At 56.5% G+C, this 19,548-nt stretch overlaps 1 protein-coding gene across 1 annotated transcript; it reads left to right on the top strand.

Moving 5' to 3' along the window:
• Positions 1-3,791: 3,791 nt before the first annotated feature.
• On the top strand, positions 3,792-6,625 carry POU3F1 (POU class 3 homeobox 1). The gene has a single exon (XM_058553740.1). It carries the CDS (start codon positions 3,792-3,794, stop codon positions 5,145-5,147), a length of 1,356 nt encoding a protein of 451 aa, XP_058409723.1. The 3' UTR covers positions 5,148-6,625.
• Positions 6,626-19,548: the final 12,923 nt, after the last annotated feature.

The raw sequence follows: 19,548 nt of genomic DNA, 5'->3' as shown, positions 1-19,548 counted from the left end.
CATGGCTAGCTCTGTGTGCTCATGTGTGTGAACATGAGGGTGTGCCTATTCATGTGAATTGATACGCCAGCCGAGAGCCTCCACACGTGTGACTCCAAGGGCCACTGTAGGTCTCGTGTATTTCTATGTCGCTGGAGGAATGCCTACTTGAGCCTATTTCAGCCTACGTGTGGGCTCTGCGTATGTTCCCACTTAGACACATGCCTGTTTTTAACATTGTGTGTTGATTTCTATGACTGTGAATATCCGACCTAATGGTGCGAGTGCATGCATTCCTATTGTGAATCTGTGTTTGTCCCTGGGTAAATTGCACATATGTATCTGAGTGTTGCGTGTGAGCGTGAATGCCTAAACTATTCGGTGTCTGCGTGGGTCAGGTGGGTGTCTGATGTCCGTATTCCAAGTTCTCCCCAGGGTCTGTGAAGATAGGGCTCCTGGAGAGAGGGGCTGTTCTGCAGCAGGTGTCTCTGCCAATAGCCATGTCACCGCCCTCAGCATCCCACACAGAATCTCTGGGAACAAGAGCAAAGAAGATGTCAAGACTTCCTGGGGAAAACTTAACTCTCAAATACAAGAAAATTTTGACTCAAGACCAAACCCATATCACTGTAGAGGGTCTAAAACTTCCAAAGCAGAGAGAGGAATGTTATCCTTTCCTAGTTCACACTGCTGCTCACCCCGGGGCAGCGTCTAACATTAAGAGGAACGAAACATTACATGTTTCATTTCCTCCTTGGAGCTTCAGAGTACTCCTGAGAAGCAGGCATTCCTGTCTCCATTTTAAGATGCAGAAACGGAGGCTCCGACAGGCAAAGCAACTAGCACCAAGTCACGGGGCTGCTAACAGGGATGATGGGACTGGGACTGAGGTTTGCTGGCTGACAAACTAGCAACCGAGGAGCCTGGCTTTGCTGCAGACACCTCTCCATTCAGCACAGACCTGGGAACTCAGCTTCAGGAGCACCAGCTGGCCCTGGCCTACCCTCAGAGAGCTATCAGAGATAGGGCAGTGGGCTCTCTCTGCTGTGACAGCCAAAGCCGCTGCCTCCACAGACATCCTTCCCCATCCCACAGCAACGGGGAGAACAACAAGGAGTGGGACCTTCACAGGTTCTGCACCCTCAGACAAGCCTCAGCTCCTTCATCTATGCACCAGGGGTAACAATCTCATTGCTCTTTCACAGGGCCAAGAGGTGCAGGTAAAATGATGAATGAAAAGCACTTGAGAAAGCACCCATGTGTCTTCGTTCTTCAAGTCTCAGTGACAATTCCAAAGACTGGATATCACACCTGTCCACTGTCCAGGTATTTCCCTTCCTCCAACAGAAACTGAGATAGATTCATAGAATCACAGGCCACCAGAGCTGGAAGGGCCTGAGAGGTCACCTGGTCCAAACCTCTACAACCCCACTCGACGGATGAGGAAACTGAGATTTAGTTAGAGAGGGGGAGTAACTTGCCCATTCACTGGGCGCTAACAATAGAGACAACCAGAGTAAAAGCCCTTTCTGAGAGCTTTTCACCTCCATTATCTCGTATCACCCTCTGACTTACCTTAGTGAGACAGGTGGGCTGCCTATGGTACTGTTATTTCCAGTTTACAGGTAAGAAAACCAAGAGCTAGAGAGACGGGACCAGAGTTATTCTTGCCCAGGATGATAGTGGCAGGTCAGGCATGACAGCCCAAGCTTCAATTTCATGCAGGCCTTGTTAGGGCTGGCATGAGAGGAGACTTCACTACAGGATTCCCAGCCTTGGTCCTACCTCCTGGGCCTGGGGGAGGGGCCAGGAAGGCAAGTGGACCAGGAGGTCCTGGGCTGCCTCAAAGTGACCACTTCCTGGGCCAGAGTCCAGGAAAGCCCAGCATCCCTAGCTAGGCTCAGACACAAGGCTCCGTCACAGCTCCTGCAGCAAGGGTGGTACTAAGGAGCCTGCTCAAGACAGTGGCCAACGGACAGACAAGGACTCTGCCCTGTCCTACTCCATCCCCTGGGGGCTAGCCAGAGGCTGGTCCTAGTGTGTTCAGGGCCTGGGTGAGCACAGTCTGTGTCCAGGGTGACCCTTGTCACTGCCGATTCTGCCCCAGCCACCCTTGGGACCATCCCACTGCAGCTGCCACCTGAGTCCCCATCACTGTTCTTCACACACTGAGGCTGTCTTCCACAGTCTTGACTTGCCCAGGAGGGCCCAGCTGCTCAGTCCTGTGATCTGGGACCCCAGGGCCCTGGAATCTATGAATCTATCAGAGGCAAGATCAGGGGGAGAAAAGAAGCGGGCTGGCAGCTGGAGGACTCCCTGGGAGCCAAGCCTCAGTGTGGGGAAGAGTGGAAGCTACCACTCGCTCTGCTCAGCTTCAGCCCAATGTGGGCTAGAGGCACAGAAGAGCTGCTGCTGGGGTCTCAGTCCACTCAGAACCCTTCAGGGAGTCCTCAAAGAGAGGGGGGTGAGGAGGTATCCGAATTGCACGCCTCATTTTTCCAACAAGGCCTCCTCAATCTCAATTCCCTTTTCAGTAGCCCCAGGCAAGTCGGGTTAAACTCCAGCCCAGGACGCCATGCGAGGCTGGACAGCTCCCGGCCTGCAAGCTGGATTTCTAAAGTGCCAGCCGCCCTTCCCCAAGTCCATGCCACTCCTCACCTAGAACAACTTTCTCCGGGGCATGACCCCGGCCAATGAGCCCTTCAGGCTGAGAGGTGAAGGAGCGAGAAGGCGGCAGTGGCCTGGGACAGATACCTGTGGGCCCAGCATGTCCACCACCCCTGTCGGTGGCGTCTTCCCCAGAGCCTCCTCCACCTCAAGGTTCTCTCACTCTGGAACCTCCGGAACGCGGCCTGGCTACAGGAGCTCCCGACTCCCCGCAGCATCACTGCCGCCGGCCGTGCCGGCCTCGAGCCGCCCGCCCGGTACTCACCTGGGTCGCGGTGCCCGGGAGAAGGGCAGCCTGCGCCAGACTTGAAGCCGGATCTGACTCTGCCCGCGCCCGACGCGACCTCAGGGCCGCGGAGGTCGGCGGAGTTGCTGCGCTGGGTCTAGCGGGAGAAGAAGGAAAACAAGACGGGCCGGGGAGGCGCGCAGAGGAGAGCTCTCTGCCCGCTGGAAGGCGCGGGAGGCGAGGCGGCCGGGGTGAGCAGCCGCGCTGGAACCGAGCTGGGGACCCGCGCCGCCCCTCGCTCGCAGCCGCCCGAGACCCGCGGGAATCCCGGCCCGCCGGCAGCAGCACTGCGGAGAGAGGAGCGCGGGGCGGAGCTGCTTCTCGGAGCCCGAGCGCCTCCCGGAGCCCGCCATCCTCGCCGCCGCCTCCGGCCGCCCCTGCAGAAGACGGGCGGGAATTCAGCTCGCGTGGAGTGTGGGACCCGCCGGGCTCGGAGTCTCCAGCGCGGGGGAAAAGCGGGGCCCACGCAGCCAGGACGAGCGGGGGAGTCGTCCCTGTGCCACCCCCCGCGCCACTCCCCACGTGGCGGCCGCGCCCCCGGGGCGTGAGTGTGTACGCGGACGGTAGGGGGGCAGTGAATGAAGCCCCAGCAGCCAATCAGCACGGCCGGCGCGCGGGACCCCGGGAGCGAGGCCCAATGGCGTGCTCTGGGCGGCCCAGGCGGGCGGCAGGCGGACGCGGGGGGCGGGGGCAGGGGCCGGGGGGCGGGAGGCGGCTCCGCTGGCAGCCAATGGGCGGCGGGCGGGGTGGGGCTCCGGAGCGCCGAGCGGGTCCCGGCTTTAAGCCGGCGGAGCGCGGCGGCCGGGCCCGCAGACGGAGCGGAGCGGCGGCGGCGGCGCGGCGCAGGGCGCGGGGCGGCATGGCCACCACCGCGCAGTACCTGCCGCGGGGCCCCGGCGGTGGAGCTGGGGGCACGGGACCGCTTATGCACCCGGACGCCGCGGCGGCAGCAGCGGCGGCGGCGGCCGCCGAGCGGTTGCACGCGGGGGCCGCGTACCGCGAAGTGCAGAAGCTGATGCACCACGAGTGGCTGGGCGCGGGCGCGGGCCACCCCGTGGGCCTAGCGCACCCCCAGTGGCTACCCACGGGAGCAGGCGGAGGCGGCGACTGGGCCGGCGGCCCGCACCTGGAACACGGCAAGGCGGGCGGCGGCGGCACTGGCCGAGCTGACGACGGCGGCGGCGGCGGCGGTTTCCACGCGCGCCTGGTGCACCAGGGGGCGGCCCACGCGGGCGCGGCATGGGCGCAGGGTGGCACGGGGCACCACTTGGGCCCGGCCATGTCGCCGTCGCCGGGAGCCGGCGGGGGCCACCAGCCCCAACCGCTGGGGCTGTATGCGCAGGCGGCCTACCCAGGGGGTGGCGGCGGCGGCCTGGCCGGGATGCTGGCGGCGGGCGGCGGCGGTGCGGGGCCGGGCCTGCACCACGCGCTGCACGAGGACGGCCACGAGGCGCAGCTGGAGCCGTCGCCTCCGCCGCACCTGGGTGCCCACGGACACGCACACGGACATGCACACGCGGGCGGCCTGCACGCGGCGGCGGCGCACCTGCACCCGGGCGCGGGCGGCGGTGGCTCGTCGGTGGGCGAGCACTCGGATGAGGACGCGCCCAGCTCGGACGACCTGGAGCAGTTCGCCAAGCAGTTCAAGCAGCGGCGCATCAAGCTGGGCTTCACGCAGGCCGACGTGGGGCTGGCGCTGGGCACGCTGTATGGTAATGTGTTCTCGCAGACCACCATCTGCCGCTTCGAGGCCCTGCAGCTCAGCTTCAAAAACATGTGCAAGCTCAAGCCGCTGCTCAACAAGTGGCTGGAGGAGACCGACTCGTCCAGCGGCAGCCCCACCAACCTGGACAAGATCGCAGCACAGGGCCGCAAGCGCAAGAAGCGAACGTCCATCGAGGTGGGAGTCAAAGGCGCGCTCGAGAGCCACTTTCTCAAGTGCCCCAAGCCCTCGGCGCACGAGATCACGGGCCTGGCCGACAGCTTGCAGCTGGAGAAGGAGGTGGTGCGCGTCTGGTTCTGCAACCGGCGGCAGAAGGAGAAGCGCATGACCCCGGCGGCCGGAGCCGGCCACCCGCCCATGGACGACGTTTACGCACCCGGCGAGCTGGGGCCGGGCGGGGGCGGTGCGTCGCCGCCCTCGGCGCCCCCGCCACCCCCACCGGCCGCGCTGCACCACCACCACCACCACACACTGCCCGGCTCGGTGCAGTGACCCCCGCGGGCCGGGCCCCCGCCGGCGCGCGGCGAGGCGCCGCGCGGCCTGAACTCTTTTTGTTCGGTTGCTTTGGATTTTACAAACAGCCCAGAAACTTTCGAACAAAACCAAACACCCGGACGACCCTCTCCGGCGAGCGGCGAAGACGGCCGATAAGGCTGCGTCGCCCGAGCCCCAGGAGAGAGGAGCGAAGATCCGGACCGCGCCAACTCACCCCGGGCATCTTGCCCGCCGCCTGCTCCCTGCCCTCATCCCCTCGACGACCCCCGCCCTTGCCCCCCGGGCTGTTCGGGGCCGGATCCCGGCAGCGGCCTCCCCACAGCGACAGGTAACGCGGTACGGGGTTAGGGATTCCCCGGGAGAGAGGACGAAGAGAGGAGAGTTCCCCATCCCTCTCCCCGGCGCGGACGCCCAAGCCTGGGGGTCGAGGGTGGGGGACTGTCACTTTATTCGCTCCACGCCTCTTCTCTCCCATAAGGATGCGCCCCATCCCCCTTACCCTTTCTCTGGGCTTGGTTTTTTACGGTTTTTATTTATTCATGGAGCCTCTCGGTTCCTGGGGTCCTTCTAACTCCGCCCGCGCCCTTAATTTAAATCGCTGTATACTGTATTTATCGGGGGCCCCGGCGGGGAGGCCGCGAGAGCCGCGTCTGTGTATAAAGCAGGAAATAGCCAAAGCTTTAATCTAGCCTAATTTATTTTTTCCCTTTACCTTCCCCTACCCTACCCCAAAAAAGCAAAACAAAAAAACAAAAAAAAAATTCGAGTGTTCATTTTTCGTTTCGTTTTATCCGAGCTCCAGCTCGGTTCCTGGCCGCACGGGAGGGGTCTGCGCTCCCACTCTCACCCCGATGGTAAGGGGCCTCTGCCCCGCTGCAGACTGACCACCGCACAGCAGGGACCCCGCTCCCCGCGGGGCCCTGCCTCCCTGGCCACAAACAAACGAAACTTGGAAAAGTTGGAGATATTTTTTAACCAGCTGTAGAAATAAGCCGTTCCCTGAGAACCTTCTGCCTAAGTCCCCGCAGCTTCCGTCTGCTCCTTTCCAGCCCCCTGGGATGCAGGATGCTCGGGGAGGCCTGGAGAGCAATTCCCCAAGTTTGGGGTGAGGTGGGAACCATGTAAATATGTGAGATATGTACACACTGGTGGGGAGAAGAAACATTTTGTGCTTGGCTTTTATTTTTGGTTTTGCGGGTTGCCCTCCCTCCCCATCCTAAAGGATTTTGTACTCCGACTAATCTGAAAAAGATATTTTAATATGATTTCCAGATTTCTGACCCATCTCTATTTATTTTCTGGATGTGTTTGGAGCTTCCCCCTTCTCCATTTCTTGTTCTGTTTGAATTTAAATTTTGTTATTTTATTTTCATTTTTTGGAACAATGTTTTGATGCATTCTCTTTGTATCTTTATTGCAAAAAAATGTAGACTGGGAAGTTCCCTTTATATTTATGTTATAGTAAATATTTTATTACTCACATAAACATGTACCCCAGGGCCGTGTCCTGTGCTCTTTACTACCAGGGCTGGGTTGGTTTGCGGGTGCAGTGATGGGATACCCTGGCTTATCTCCCCTCAAGTTCTGGCCTCACTATCTTGGAGGAAGGTGACCACACAGACCTTCTTCCAGGCCAGTATCAGGACCGCCTGTTACTTGGGCAACAGTTGGGCCCCAGCCTCAGGTGAGTGAGGTTAGGGAAGATGCAGCTGCCTCGTGTCCCCTTCCATAAACAGACTATCCTGAGACCTGACCAGGGCGTAGGACACCCTCACCGAATTGGGTCTGCCATTCCTCAGGCACAACTCGACTGCTCTTCTCGGCCAAGGAAGAAGCCTGCTTCCACCTGGACCACCAGCCTGGCGTCTCTGTACGCTCCACCCGGCACCCCAACTCCTGATTTTGGTTTCACTTTGTACTCTGTGTGTCGGGTCCAGGCCAACTTCATCGTTCCAGGTTCTGGGGCAGCTGGAAGCCAAATCAGACCCCACCAGCCCACCCTAGCTGGCTCTCCACCGGCAAACAAATGGTACCCAAACCTATGTGGATCCACTGGTAGTTCTAACAGCATAGACAGCGGCCCTGTGGGAGTTGAGTCGGCCTGGGGAGGGAGCCCTGCCTGTCTGCTTGGGCAAAGCCAGTCCTACTTCTCTGCAAACAAACCACTGCCCCAACTTGTTTTGGGGAGGAGGGGGCACAACTGTAAAAGCCTTGCCATCTCCTCTCCAGGGATGGGTACCCAGAGGACCCTCCCCACTCCCCAGCCAGGAGTGATGCATATGCCTATGGGAGGACTCCAGGGCTGTGCAGTCGTGACCTGGGGAGGACACAGACATTCTCAGACATCCCCTTCTCATGCCTTCAGCAGCAACATCCCCCGACTCCAGAGTCAGGATGGTGGAGGCAGGTCTGGGTTCTAGGGCCAAAGCCCAAGACTACCTGTGTCCCAGTCGAGAACTTCCTTTTCCTTTAAAACAGCTGTTTCCTCCGTAGATGCAGCTCTTGTCCCTTCTCAGGAGAAATCCTCAGGTTTCTCTTACTCTTCGTGCAGACAAAGCTTGAAGTCACATCGCTTGACTGGGGAGAAAGTGTGTCCCTTGTGAAGGGTGTATGTGTGGCCTTCTCCCACCAGGGAAGCTGCCCAAGTCCAGGCTGGTGAGAGGCCTCGGCTCCAGCCAACAGCATCCCGGGCACCCAGAGGGGTGTTCCCAGGCCCCCAAGTTGGCTGTCACTGGCCAGGCTGCGTCCTCAGAATGACTGTACTGAGCTGAGAGTTCCCGGTGACTTTCTGGGCTCTGCCCCTCAACCTCGGGGGAATTACTTCTACAAGTACAAAAGCCGCCATGGTTTTCAAAGGCTCGCTCACTGCTCCTTTTTTTTCCCCTTCAGTCCAGCCTAGTGAGCGATTAGCCCTATAATTGGCACCTGTGTCCCAGCCATTCCCTATAATGGCAGGCCAGTGAGCCCCCTTAAAGAGGAGGCCAGGAACTTACCAGGTGGCCAGGTGACAGCGTGGCCGGGAGCCGCCAGCCACCCTACCTTGGCCTCCCATTTCCTGCTCCACTAATTTCAGAACTTTGAAGCAGTCCCACACTCTCTGCCACACTCCCTCCTTATTTCTCCATTCCTGGATGTGTCCCAGCCTCAGGGCCCTGAAATGGAAGCGAATGAAGCTCAGAGCTCCCCGCCGCCAGCGCTGCCCTGAACTTCAGCAGGTTTGGAGGTTGGAAAGGGCTGCCGGGAAGACCCGGCCTTTCGCTGGCCTCTGCCTGCAGCTGACATCAATTGATTGATTGATTTCCTAATTGTCTGCTTAATCCTATACAAGAGGGTGGATTTATTTAAGCGAGTCAACTCAAAAACAGCAAAACAATGTGGCCTCCCAAGAACCAGCAGCAGATGAGTAGAACAAAAACATGAAAGAAAGTGGAAGAGGGACAGAAGAAAATAATATTCCACTTTGTGAGGATTTTGCTTAATGAGACGCCAGCCTGGGACAGCTACTCAGTGACCAACCCCTTGGTCACAGAAGACCCCAGGGCTCCTTCCCCCAGTTTCCAGCCTGGGGTGATGGTAGGAACCGCAGCATATTTGACTGTATAAGGAGCAGCCATAGGGAGAGAAATATTTTGCCCTGGAGTCTTACTCCCTGGATAGAATACAATTTAGGAAAGACAGTCAGCTGTGAACTTGACTGCGGTTTCTCCATCCCGTGTGTATGTGGATACACAGGCTCACACCTGAGAGCCTTAGACTTCCTTTCATTCAAGAGAGACAGATGTCCCTGGCATCGACCTCCAAGGAAGCCCCAGCTTTCCCTAACAGATTTGGAATTTTCTGATTCCATCTCCCTCCCCTTCTCATTTGAACAAAATTATTTTTTATGATCATGCAGCCACAGATTCTGTTAGAGCTTCACTTTCCCCATGTGAACCTCTGTGAATTGGTGTATGAATTTGTGTACGTATCACTGTGCCTGCAAATCCGTAGCTGTTCCCAGGGATAGGAGGGGGGAAAGGAAGTCCATGCTACACTGCTCAGGCTTTGATTTGCAGGGCCGGCGGGGGCGGGGAGCGGGGTTGGACAACACAAGAAGAAGGAAGGTAGCCATGGTGGTCACCTGTGATCATCAAAGCAAACCCCTGCCCTAAAGCTCAAGAACACTAGTGTGCTCCCCCACCTCCTTCCCCAGGAAGTTGCACTAGCTTATATGTTGTGTGGCTTAGGTCCTGTGCAATCATCCCTTGACCCAGGACTCATTTGGGCATCCACGGGACTAGCTGACCCCCACCCACAGCTGCCCACTTAGAGCTGTTGGGAATCAAGTCTACTCTGGAGAGGCTCTGGGCCTGCATGTAAGACGGTCAAGCCCCTAGTGACGCACCCAGGGCCCAGGCTTCCCCAGCAAGGCTTGAGCTCCAGAAAGGAGACCCACCTGAGCAGGGGGCAGAGAAAGAGGAGGTCGGTTATCTGGCCCAGCTGCTCCCCCTAAGCTCAGGGAAGAGGATTCATCGGGAACCTCCTGCTTAGTGACCAAAGCCAGAGGAGCCGTCAATCTTGTCCCTGCTGGGCATTTTTGAAGGCCCTGGAATTAGTGTTTGGCCTGCCGTTCAGGGCTCCCCTTGTCGCCTTTGAGACCTCCATGTGGGAGGACTGCCCTCTATTGGTTCCTGAGCTGAGACATGGCAGCAGCCACTAGGGCCACCTCGCAGCTGAGCATCCCCCCAAAAAATCAGCTTCAAGTTGGCTGCTCTGTGGGGGCTGCCAGGTAGAGCAGAGGCAACTGTCACCTCCAAGGAAGCAATCCTGCTTCACACACACACACACAGGCTTGCCCATGATCCTTCCTTCTCCATCTACCGCCACACCCATTCCCACAGCCATTCTCGGAAATTCGCCAGCACAGCTATCTCCTCTGTCTCTCTCCCACTCACACTCATTCCCATCACTCTTCCTCTCAACCAGCTAAAACCCCAGTGCATGCTCTCGCCATCTTGCTCACTCACACACATGCTAACTCACTCGTGGTCACACCCATACCACTGTTTGGCTGTCCAATACCTGCTTTGTGGTCTTTGGCACTGAGCTCTCCACAGTCACTGGGCACCTGGCACCTGTAGTATATGACTTAACACGCACAACCATCCTTTGCAGCATTTGACAGTGTCCCTTTCTTTCAGGCTTTCCAATCACTTACCCCACAAACCGCTTTCCAAACACATCCCTGCCCATCATTGTTCTCAGCTCCTCCCAGATCTCTCCTGCTCCCTTCAGATAATTAAAGTTAGGCTGTGTGTTTGTATGTATGTGTGATCTTATTTTTTAAACACACACCCCCACACGTACATATGCGTGTATATATACAAACACACACAGCAATTAGATCTACCCCTGTCTTGTGCAGTAAAACCTCAGCTATGCACATGTCCCCACATCGTCACCCGATGAACCCAGCATCACCTAGTCACGGGCTCCTGATGTCTCACACACACACACACACACACTGGCACTTTCATACAATTACACCCACCCCCAGCTCCCTGGTGTTTCTCCGGGGGCACAATCCACCTCCCACCCACCTCCAGGGCATCTGAACGGGTTCCCCTCAGATGAGCTAACTACCAGAAGGGCCCTTCTTCAGCCCCCCCAAACACACACACAGTGGACATGTCTCTGGCTGAGCCTGACCAGGGTGGGTCTGGGTATTATTAGGCTGCAGAGACAGCACGGAGGCATATGGTCTCGTACACAAGAAATAATGTTCATGTTAAATCAGACCTCATGCATAATGCATGGTGCCTGATCTCACATTATTTTGGGTGTTCGTCAAAATCAGTGTTCTTTCTTGTGAGGGCTTCTGAAAAGAAGGGGAAAAGGCATTTGCTAATTGCACCTGCAGCCTGGACTCAGGGAGCCGGGAGGGCCTGGGGAGGCTCCCTGTGGCCCCACTTCACCCACCAGCGGGTCTCATCCCTCTGTCCCCTCTGTCTTTCCACATGGAAGGAGGGGCTTACTCGGGTTTGTAGCAGGCATTAAGGCCCCGTGTTATTTTTATTTCTTTTCTCTCGGATCTCTGTCCCCGGAGGGTTCTGGGGAATAGCAGTGGCTCTGTCGTTCTCACACCCGATTCATTTGCCGTTTTATGAACTCCCCGTTGATTCATCGCCTCCCTAAGTCAATGATTCACTCCTGATGGCTTTTCAGAAATCCTTCTTCAAAGGCTCCAGATTATTCAGCTCTGAACAGGAGCAGACCTGGACCCGGCACTGCTACTGTTCTGTTTGCTTAGGGTGGGAAATTGTCGTGGTCCTTGGCCTTTCCCTGGGGCTGGCCGGCCTGGGGAAGAGGGAGTGCTCCCCTCACGCAGAAGCTGCTAGAGCTGACCTGATCAGCTCACGGACAGATCTGGCCCTCCAGCAAGGCCCCCTCCGACCACTGAGGGTCACCTGCCTTCTCCCATCGTCATCAAAGTCTCTGGGGAAGCTCTCCATGTCTCCAGGGAGGCAGAGAGCAAAATGGTAAAGCGCAGAGGCTGTGAGACCAGACGGACCTGGGTACAAATCCTGGCTCCACTTCTTATCAGCTACATGACTTTAGGCCAGCTACTTACCCTTTCTGTGCTTCAGTTTCCTGATACAGAGACAATGGCAGTTCCTACATCATAGAGCTATTTCGAGAATTAAGTGGGATGATGTACTTAGAGCACTTAGCATAAGTAGGTGATGAATGAATGAAAGCTGTTTTATTGTGGGGCCTGGGCAGGACATTGCATGAAAACAAGTGAATGGGGAAGAAAACCAAAATGTAATGAACTTCTACTACAGACCCCACTTTGTCCAAGGCACTCCGACATAATACTTATCCAGCACTTACTTTGTGCTCTATTTTCATGATCTCACATTAATTATTCCTATTTTGCAGATGAGGAAACTGGTGCCCAGAGAGTTTTAGTGACCTGTCCAAGGCAGCAAGACTAGTTAATGATAGAACCTGGGATAAAACTCATTTTTCCTAACACCCGAGTCCGTGTTATTTTTACATTCCCTGCTGGGGTGAACAGCAGTGTCCAGTGCTTGGGGTATGTGCCCAAAGCAGAGGGGGTTCCAGAACTCAGGACTGGGCTGGAGAGAGAAGTGGGGACCAAGGGTATTGGAGCTAATTGGCTAGGATCTGCATCCCTCTCCACCACCCAGCAATCAGGTAAATCCCGTGAGGCTCAAGGAAGTTGGAGGAGTTGCCTGGGATCAACAAAGTCAGGAAACCCTCCTGATGCGTCCATTCAGAGCACTGTGTACCGAGCAGCCACACACAGTGATTAAGATGTGGGCCCGGGTGTCTGCCCAGGCTTTCCTCCTGGCTGCACCACCTACTACCCATGCACCCTTAGGCGAGATGCTTACGACCTCCATACCTCAGTTTCCTCATCTGTCAAAAGAAGATAATGATAGTACCAGCCTGGTAGGATTGCTGTGAGGATTAGGTGAGAGATGACATACATAAACACTTAGAAGAAAGCCTGGCATATTCTAAGTGCATGTTAAATGTTAGCTATAAAATTAATTTCATATATACAATATATATTATTATATTATTGCTGGCCTGAAGCAGTGCAGAAAAATAATGTGTAGTGCTTTTTTTCCCCCCAGAATTATTTCTCTTCATTTTCAAAGCCATTCTGGAAAGAAAAGTTCAAGCTCTCCATCCCCAGTCCACAGATGAGGAAATGGAGGCCCAAGGATGTTGAGGGACTCAACACAACCCAGAAAATTAGTGGCAAGTGCAGTCTTCCAACCTATTCCCCCCTTCTGCCTCTTTTTGGCAACCCCATGCCCCCAACAATGTGCACTGAGCCCCTTCTAAGTGCTAAGGCTCTGCGCTGGGTTCTGGGGAGACAGCACCCAGAGGATCAGGGAAGGCCCCATAGAGGGTAGTAGCATTAAGTTGGGTCATGAAGAATGAGTGGAGGTTTGCCTCGGGGGCTCATGGCTCAGGGCCTGATCCCAAACAGGCAAAGCCACTCAGCACCAGCACCCTCAGACCCCACTCATTCCCCCTTCCTGAACCTTCCTGCCTCTTCCTGCCCTGCTCAGGACCCTTTCACCAGTGGTCTCCCACCTCTCCACTTTGACTCTAGCCAGAAGATTCAACTCGGAGTCAAGGCCCCTAGACCACACGGAGCTACCTACTATGAGATTCATTTGACTATAGATTCCTTCAGGTCCCAGGTTCTGCTGGCTCCTGGTTCTACTGCAACCCTGCCCAGAGGGTGACCAGAGGTTAACCACCAAACCCAGGGCATCCCAGCCTCAAAGGTGGGGCCCAGGTACCTGGCTCTAGGCCTCACTCCACTGTTGATCCTTAGTATGACCCAAGTTGTGTCATTTGTCATCCCTGAACCTCAATATATGAAATGGACATTCCCTCATTTATCCATCCATCATTCCTACATCCATGGACCCATCCATTCATCAACCCACCCACCCATCCATGCAAACATTCATTCATCCATCAACCCACCCATCCACTCATCCATTCATACATGCAACCCTCAACCACTTTTTTTTTTTTTGTGAGGAAGACTGGCCCTGAGCTAACATCTGCCAATCCTCCTCTTTTTGATGAGGAAGACCGGCCCTGTGCTAACATCCATGCCCATCTTCCTCCACCTTATATGGGACGCCACCACAGCATGGCTTGCCAAGCGGTGCGTCGGTGCACGTCGGGGATCCAAACCAGTGAACCCTGGGCCGCTGCAGCGGAGCGCGCGCACTTAACCGCTTGCGCCACTGGGCCGGCCCCCTCAACCACTCTTAAACCACCCATCCATCCATCCATCCATCTACCCAACCACCCACCATCCATCCACTCATCCATCATCCAACTTAACAGTCAGGCCCTATGTTGAGCAGTGGGAACACAGAGATAAATAAGACCAGTCCCCCGTCCTTAAAACACTCCTGGACTAGCCTCTTCTCTTCCTACCTCTCAGTCATCTAGGGCAGGCATGTGAGAGCCCAAATGAGGTCACCATTTGGGAGGAAACAATGAATTCTATTGTTGCATCTATGAATCTTGTGTGTTAGAGCACTGGGAACCTCCATGCCCCACTCATTTCTTCAGGGCCTACAGAAGATGTAGTCCGTGTGGCCTCTGCATGGCCCTAGGACTCCTTTTAGCTCTAATTTCTCATTCCAGGGATACCAGGTGCTGACCTAAACTAGAGGGATTTCAAAGGAAGTGGGGGAGAGGAAGGAGCTCATGAACGACCTCTGCCAAGGCTGAAAATCACCGCTGGAACTCAGTTTTTCTACCAGAAATGGCAGGAGCATCTGAGCACCAGGGAGATTTGGGGAATGCTCTGGACCCAGGCTTGTCGTCCCCTAGCTATGTGGCCTTGAGCAAGTCCCTGCATTCTCTGGACCTCAATGTCCCCACTAGTGCAGTGTGAGGGGTGGTCTATGGGTCCTCCCAGCTCTGGGGTGGCCCTTCTCAATTCTTGCCTCCCTTCCAGCCTGGGTGGGCCTGCCCCTCTGACAATGGGGCCTCTCTCACCGGCCCACACATGAGGAGGGGTAGGAGATGACGTAGTTAGTGTCCACAGCCCTGAGCCCCCTGGCTATTCCACCCCCCCACCTCCCCTGACACAAACAACCCTCAGTCGCCTCCCCCTCCTGCCCCCCAGAATCTGGGCACAGCTGGGGCTTGCTATGCCCTGGCCACCCCATGAATCACCCCTCTATGGTCCCCGGGGGAGTGGTCCAGGGAGCATCCTACGCCCCACGCGGGGTGAGGGCCAGAATGGAGGCCCTCAAGCAGGCAGTGTCCACAGGAACAATGGGGGGCCTGTGGCTGACAGCCGGAATGCAGCCATTGTCCTGCCCTGGCCCCCAACCCCAAGGCCGCAGGTCCCCAGGCCAGGCAGGCTGGCGTGGGTCGGTGCGTCAGGCGCTCGTGTGCCAGGGCCAGGACACATGGCCTGCCGCTTCCCCTCTCTGGGCAGGCAGGCGGGTGGGCCGATGGGCCAGACCCCACCTCCGCAAAGGATCCCACGCACAGGGAGAGGAGAAGCAAGACAGGACCCGAGGAAGCCAGGCCGGCCTCTGACCCACCCATCCCTGGGGTACTTGGAGCAGACCCAGAGAAGAGGCCTCGCAGCTCTGAGACCCAAGCTATACATCACAGTGGGGAGGGGGACCACATTAGAATAATGCAGGATTAGAGTGGGGTTGCTATAGCGACGTATTAGGGCAATACATCTAGGGAGCCCCGGCCCCTTGGTGATGTATGACTCTGCTCAGCTGAGGGGAACGGGGGAGGGGACCTGTCCTGCCCCTCCAAGGGTAGAGCAGACACCAAACATTCTCTTCATGGGGGAGAACATCTGCCTTGGACTCCAAAAATAGGCTTCTCAGAATCCTGTCAAGGCTGAAAGAGACGCCCTGCCAACTCAACCTCCAACAAACTCACTTTAGTCCATGCTCAACTCAGCTCAACTTCAAATCCCAGGTCCGACCTCAGCCACAGCCCCCTGTGCCCCACGCCAACCTCAGCCTCAGCCTCCTTCCCAGGCTCTGTCCCTCCACCCCATCCCCTCCAGGCTCTGTCCTTTCTGCTTCACTGCTAAGGACCATTCCCGTACTATATGCCCCAGCATTCAATGGGATTAATAGGACTAGATCGGGGGAGAGGGTGCAAAAAAGGGAACAGAGGGAGGGAGGGAGGAGTATCCAGAAAACTGCTGGGCCAAACCACTCAAAGCTGTTAATTTGAGAGACGCCCGGAGAATGAGTGAGGGGCCTGCTGTCCCCTTCTCACCCACGCCCTCCCTATGCCGGCATCTGAGCCCCCACTCCCAACTAATCCCAGGTCTGGGAATTTGACTTCCCTCCACATACTCCCAAGGGCCACCAAGGGGGTGTTGGGGTAGACTAGCCCTAGTGAAAAAATTGGATGGGGCTCCCAACAAAGGAAAACTCATTAAAAAATCTTCACGTAATATTTGTAAAGTTATGTAACAGAGTCAGGACGTGCTGTATCAAGTCATTTGTCCTGGCTTGCCCCACCTCAGAGGCCCTGGCCCCCCACTCTCTGGGGACTTAAGGGAAAGATTCTTTGGAGATAACCCCCTTTGCTACATCCACCTTAGCATCTTGGTGAGAAAGAAGAGGAAGAACAGATAACAGCCTTCCAGAATCATGTGCCCGTGTGTGTATCCCTGTCTCTCTGTATCTCGGCTTTCCCTCTGTGTACACTTGTCTGTGTATAACTCTCACTGTGTGTGTGTGCGCACACGTGCATGCCTTGCCTCCTCACTGAATGGTAATTTTTAGTTAATTCAATTGATTACAATAATTAACACAACTCCCCAAAAGTCCTCCTTTTGCCCTTTGAAAGTGACCCTCTGGCCCTGTGCCAGAGAGGGGTGGTGTGGCTCCAGTCTGAGCTGGAAGATGCTGACCACAGAAGTCACCTCCTCCCACAGGAGGACATAGGTCATAGGACAAGGCAGGGTAGGAGGCATTGCCCTCCACGTGTACACACGTGTCCACTGTGCCCATGAACACACGCATAGACACACACGCATGTACATTTTGGCCTTACCCTCGTGTTGTCCCCACAATGGAAGAAACTCGGTTCATCTTTGATTGGAAAGAACCCATAAGGGGGGTTTCTTCTCTCACTGTCCATCCTCTGAGCGTCTCCTTGCTCACACTCACACAGACATACACTCTCACACACAATATACACACACACACACATATTGGAGCAAAGAGAAAAGCTAAAAGAAGAAGGTAGGGGAAGACAGAGTGTGTGTGCCCAGAGGATGATTCCTGGGGTAGGGGTGGCAGGGTGCCCAGGGCCTTGAGTGGGCAGGGGAGCTTCATGGCTTCCTCTCTTCCCTAGCCAGCGACCAAAGGTCAGCCCAGGCAGCTCAGCCACGTGCGGTCCATCCACCCCCGTCGGGTCATGTGAGACCAGGACCAAAGCCTCATCAACACACCATTGTGCTACAGAGCCCAGCCTTGGGTTGAACTGGACAAGCCCCCTCCAGCCCAAGACTAGTCAATGCCCCCCCAGAACCTGGGGTCCCCTCCTGAGAGGACCCTCTCAGAGGGTCTCTCCGCCCCCACCTTGAGGACAAGCTGGGTGATGCTCAGCCCAATCCTATCCCTCTTTGGGACTTTCCATTCCCTTCTGAGAAATGGGAAGGAGCGGGCTTTCCATCTGCACTGAAAGTGCCTGGGTGGGAATGGCAAGCAGGGAGAGGAGGGGACCTCTTTCTTGTGTTCCCTTTAAGGGGCACATATACCATCCCATGCCACCCCCTCCCTGCCCATTCCCCAAATGCTCTGGAGGGAAAGGGAATGAAGCAGAGACGGCAGAAGAGTTGCCCTGAAGGTCACCTTGCACGTCAGCACTGGGATGGGACCCAGAGCCCCTTGCGCCCTGGCTGCCAGCCTGGACCACAACACAGGCTCCATTGACTCCTGGGCACCCTCTTTCCCAAGATGCACGCAAAGCTGTGGGCTCGTGGTTCCTGCCCACGGGCCCCTGAGCCCACAAGGCTCCACTGGGCCTGGCCCCACAGGACCCACCCAGGGGAAGAGGCCAGCGCTGGCTGGATGAACGGCTGTGGGTGGACGCGGCTCCCAAGGGGCTGGCAGAGGGAGGACGAAGGAAGGGATGGCCACTACTGCACCTACACAAGAATCTCCTGGATCTGGCCTAGAGGACTTCACGACCAACCTCTAGACCCCTGTCCTACGCAGTCTGGAATGGAGCCAAAGATCTTGGGGACACAGATAAGACAGATTCTCTGCCAGCACCACCTCTACCCTCCCCTAATTGCTACTTACTCCTCGCAAAAACAAGGACCCTGCCCACGCCACTGAGACTAAACCTGGGGCAAAACCATTGTGGCCCACCCTCTGTCTCCTACTAGGGAATCAGGTCCGGGAAGATGGTTGTATCTGGGGGAGGGGGACTGGAGGAAAGCCGGGACTCCGATAAGGGGAGGGCTGCCCCAGCGGAATGACAGAGAGATGATTAAACCCACAGAGAAGATTGATAAGGGAACTAAACAGCGGCAGCTCTGCAAGGTGGGCTGCGGGCAGATCTCATCTTGTCCCAGCGGCACTCAGAGCACTGCGGGGCTGGGCCAGCCCGGCTGAGCTCATGACCCACACAAGCTCTGAGCGGGGATGGGGGTCGGGAGGGGAGGACTGCTCCCACCCTCTTCCCCCCAAGGCCTCTGACAGTGGCTTCCAGAGCCCAGCCCCCCATTCCTGCCAGGCTAGACTCCCTCCCTGCTTGACACCCCTCTGCACCTGGGCAGTGTGCCCCTCCTCACTGGTGCCCCCTTCACCCACAGCATCTCTGCCACAGCTCTCACTCTCGTTATTATTAGATGTGATTTACAGCGGAAACGCTGAGTCAGACAAACCGAGACTCCCAGACAGAGGCAATGGGAGAAGAGAAGCGAGTCCAGGGGAGGTAGCCCTCTCTGGGCAGGGTCCTCAGAAGAAAGCGAGGAAATGGGGCTCCAGGATGAGCTGGAGATTCATCTCTCCTTCTCATCTCTCCTCTGTGCTCCAGGCCCCAGATCCTCACCTGGGTCTCCTGGACACTCAGACCCCTTTTCTGACCCCCACCCAGCCTTTCAGCTAATCCTGTCAGCCTCGGATCTTGCTTGGCAAGTTTGAGAGAACAGCCCAGGCGGAAGTCTTGAAATCAAGGTGGTTCTGCGGAGCTGTTACCTCAGACCAGGGCTCGTGGTTCAGAAGGCAGCCCCTGATTCCCAGTGATGGAGAGAAACAGGAAAAGTGCATTGCTAGGGTCCCAGCCCCCGACTCTGCAAGCAGAAAACACGAGCATTGTGTGTTCATGTGGGCGTCCAGAGGTGCAAGATCTCGTGGGGAGCACACCTTCCTGCTTCCACCTTTCGCAGAAGAGCCAGGTGGGCAGGTCCATCCCTGCTCCCTGGGTCTCTGACTCCCTGGCAGGGAGGAACTGGGCATTGTTGCCAAAAATAAACGTTCCCTCTCCCGCTCCCTGGCTCCCGGCTCCCGCTCATTAGGATGCGTGGCGTTTGGCTGCGGTCCCACACCTTGCAGCTCATTATAAATATGCAGTCGCTGCTGGCGCTACCCCAATCATCTCTGCAATCAGAGCTTTTAATTAGGTTAATTAAATTGTATCAAATCTCGCAGGGACGCAGTTCACTGATGCTGATGAGGCAGCCAAAACAGACCCCAGCTCCTCCACTAATGAAGGCCGCTGCCTGCCTGCGCAGTAAGGGAGCCCGAGCACATAATAAACGGGCGCATCCTCTGGGAGGAGCCACTGCCCAGGCCCTGAGCTCCAGGGACCTGGTAGGGGGTCTGCATCAAGGCCACCA

This window comes from Diceros bicornis, chromosome 13 (genome assembly GCF_020826845.1).
Source record: "Diceros bicornis minor isolate mBicDic1 chromosome 13, mDicBic1.mat.cur, whole genome shotgun sequence".
Taxonomy (NCBI): domain Eukaryota; kingdom Metazoa; phylum Chordata; class Mammalia; order Perissodactyla; family Rhinocerotidae; genus Diceros; species Diceros bicornis.
The sequence above is the reverse complement of the archived record's forward strand: the minus strand, read 5'-3'. Positions and strand labels throughout refer to the sequence as shown.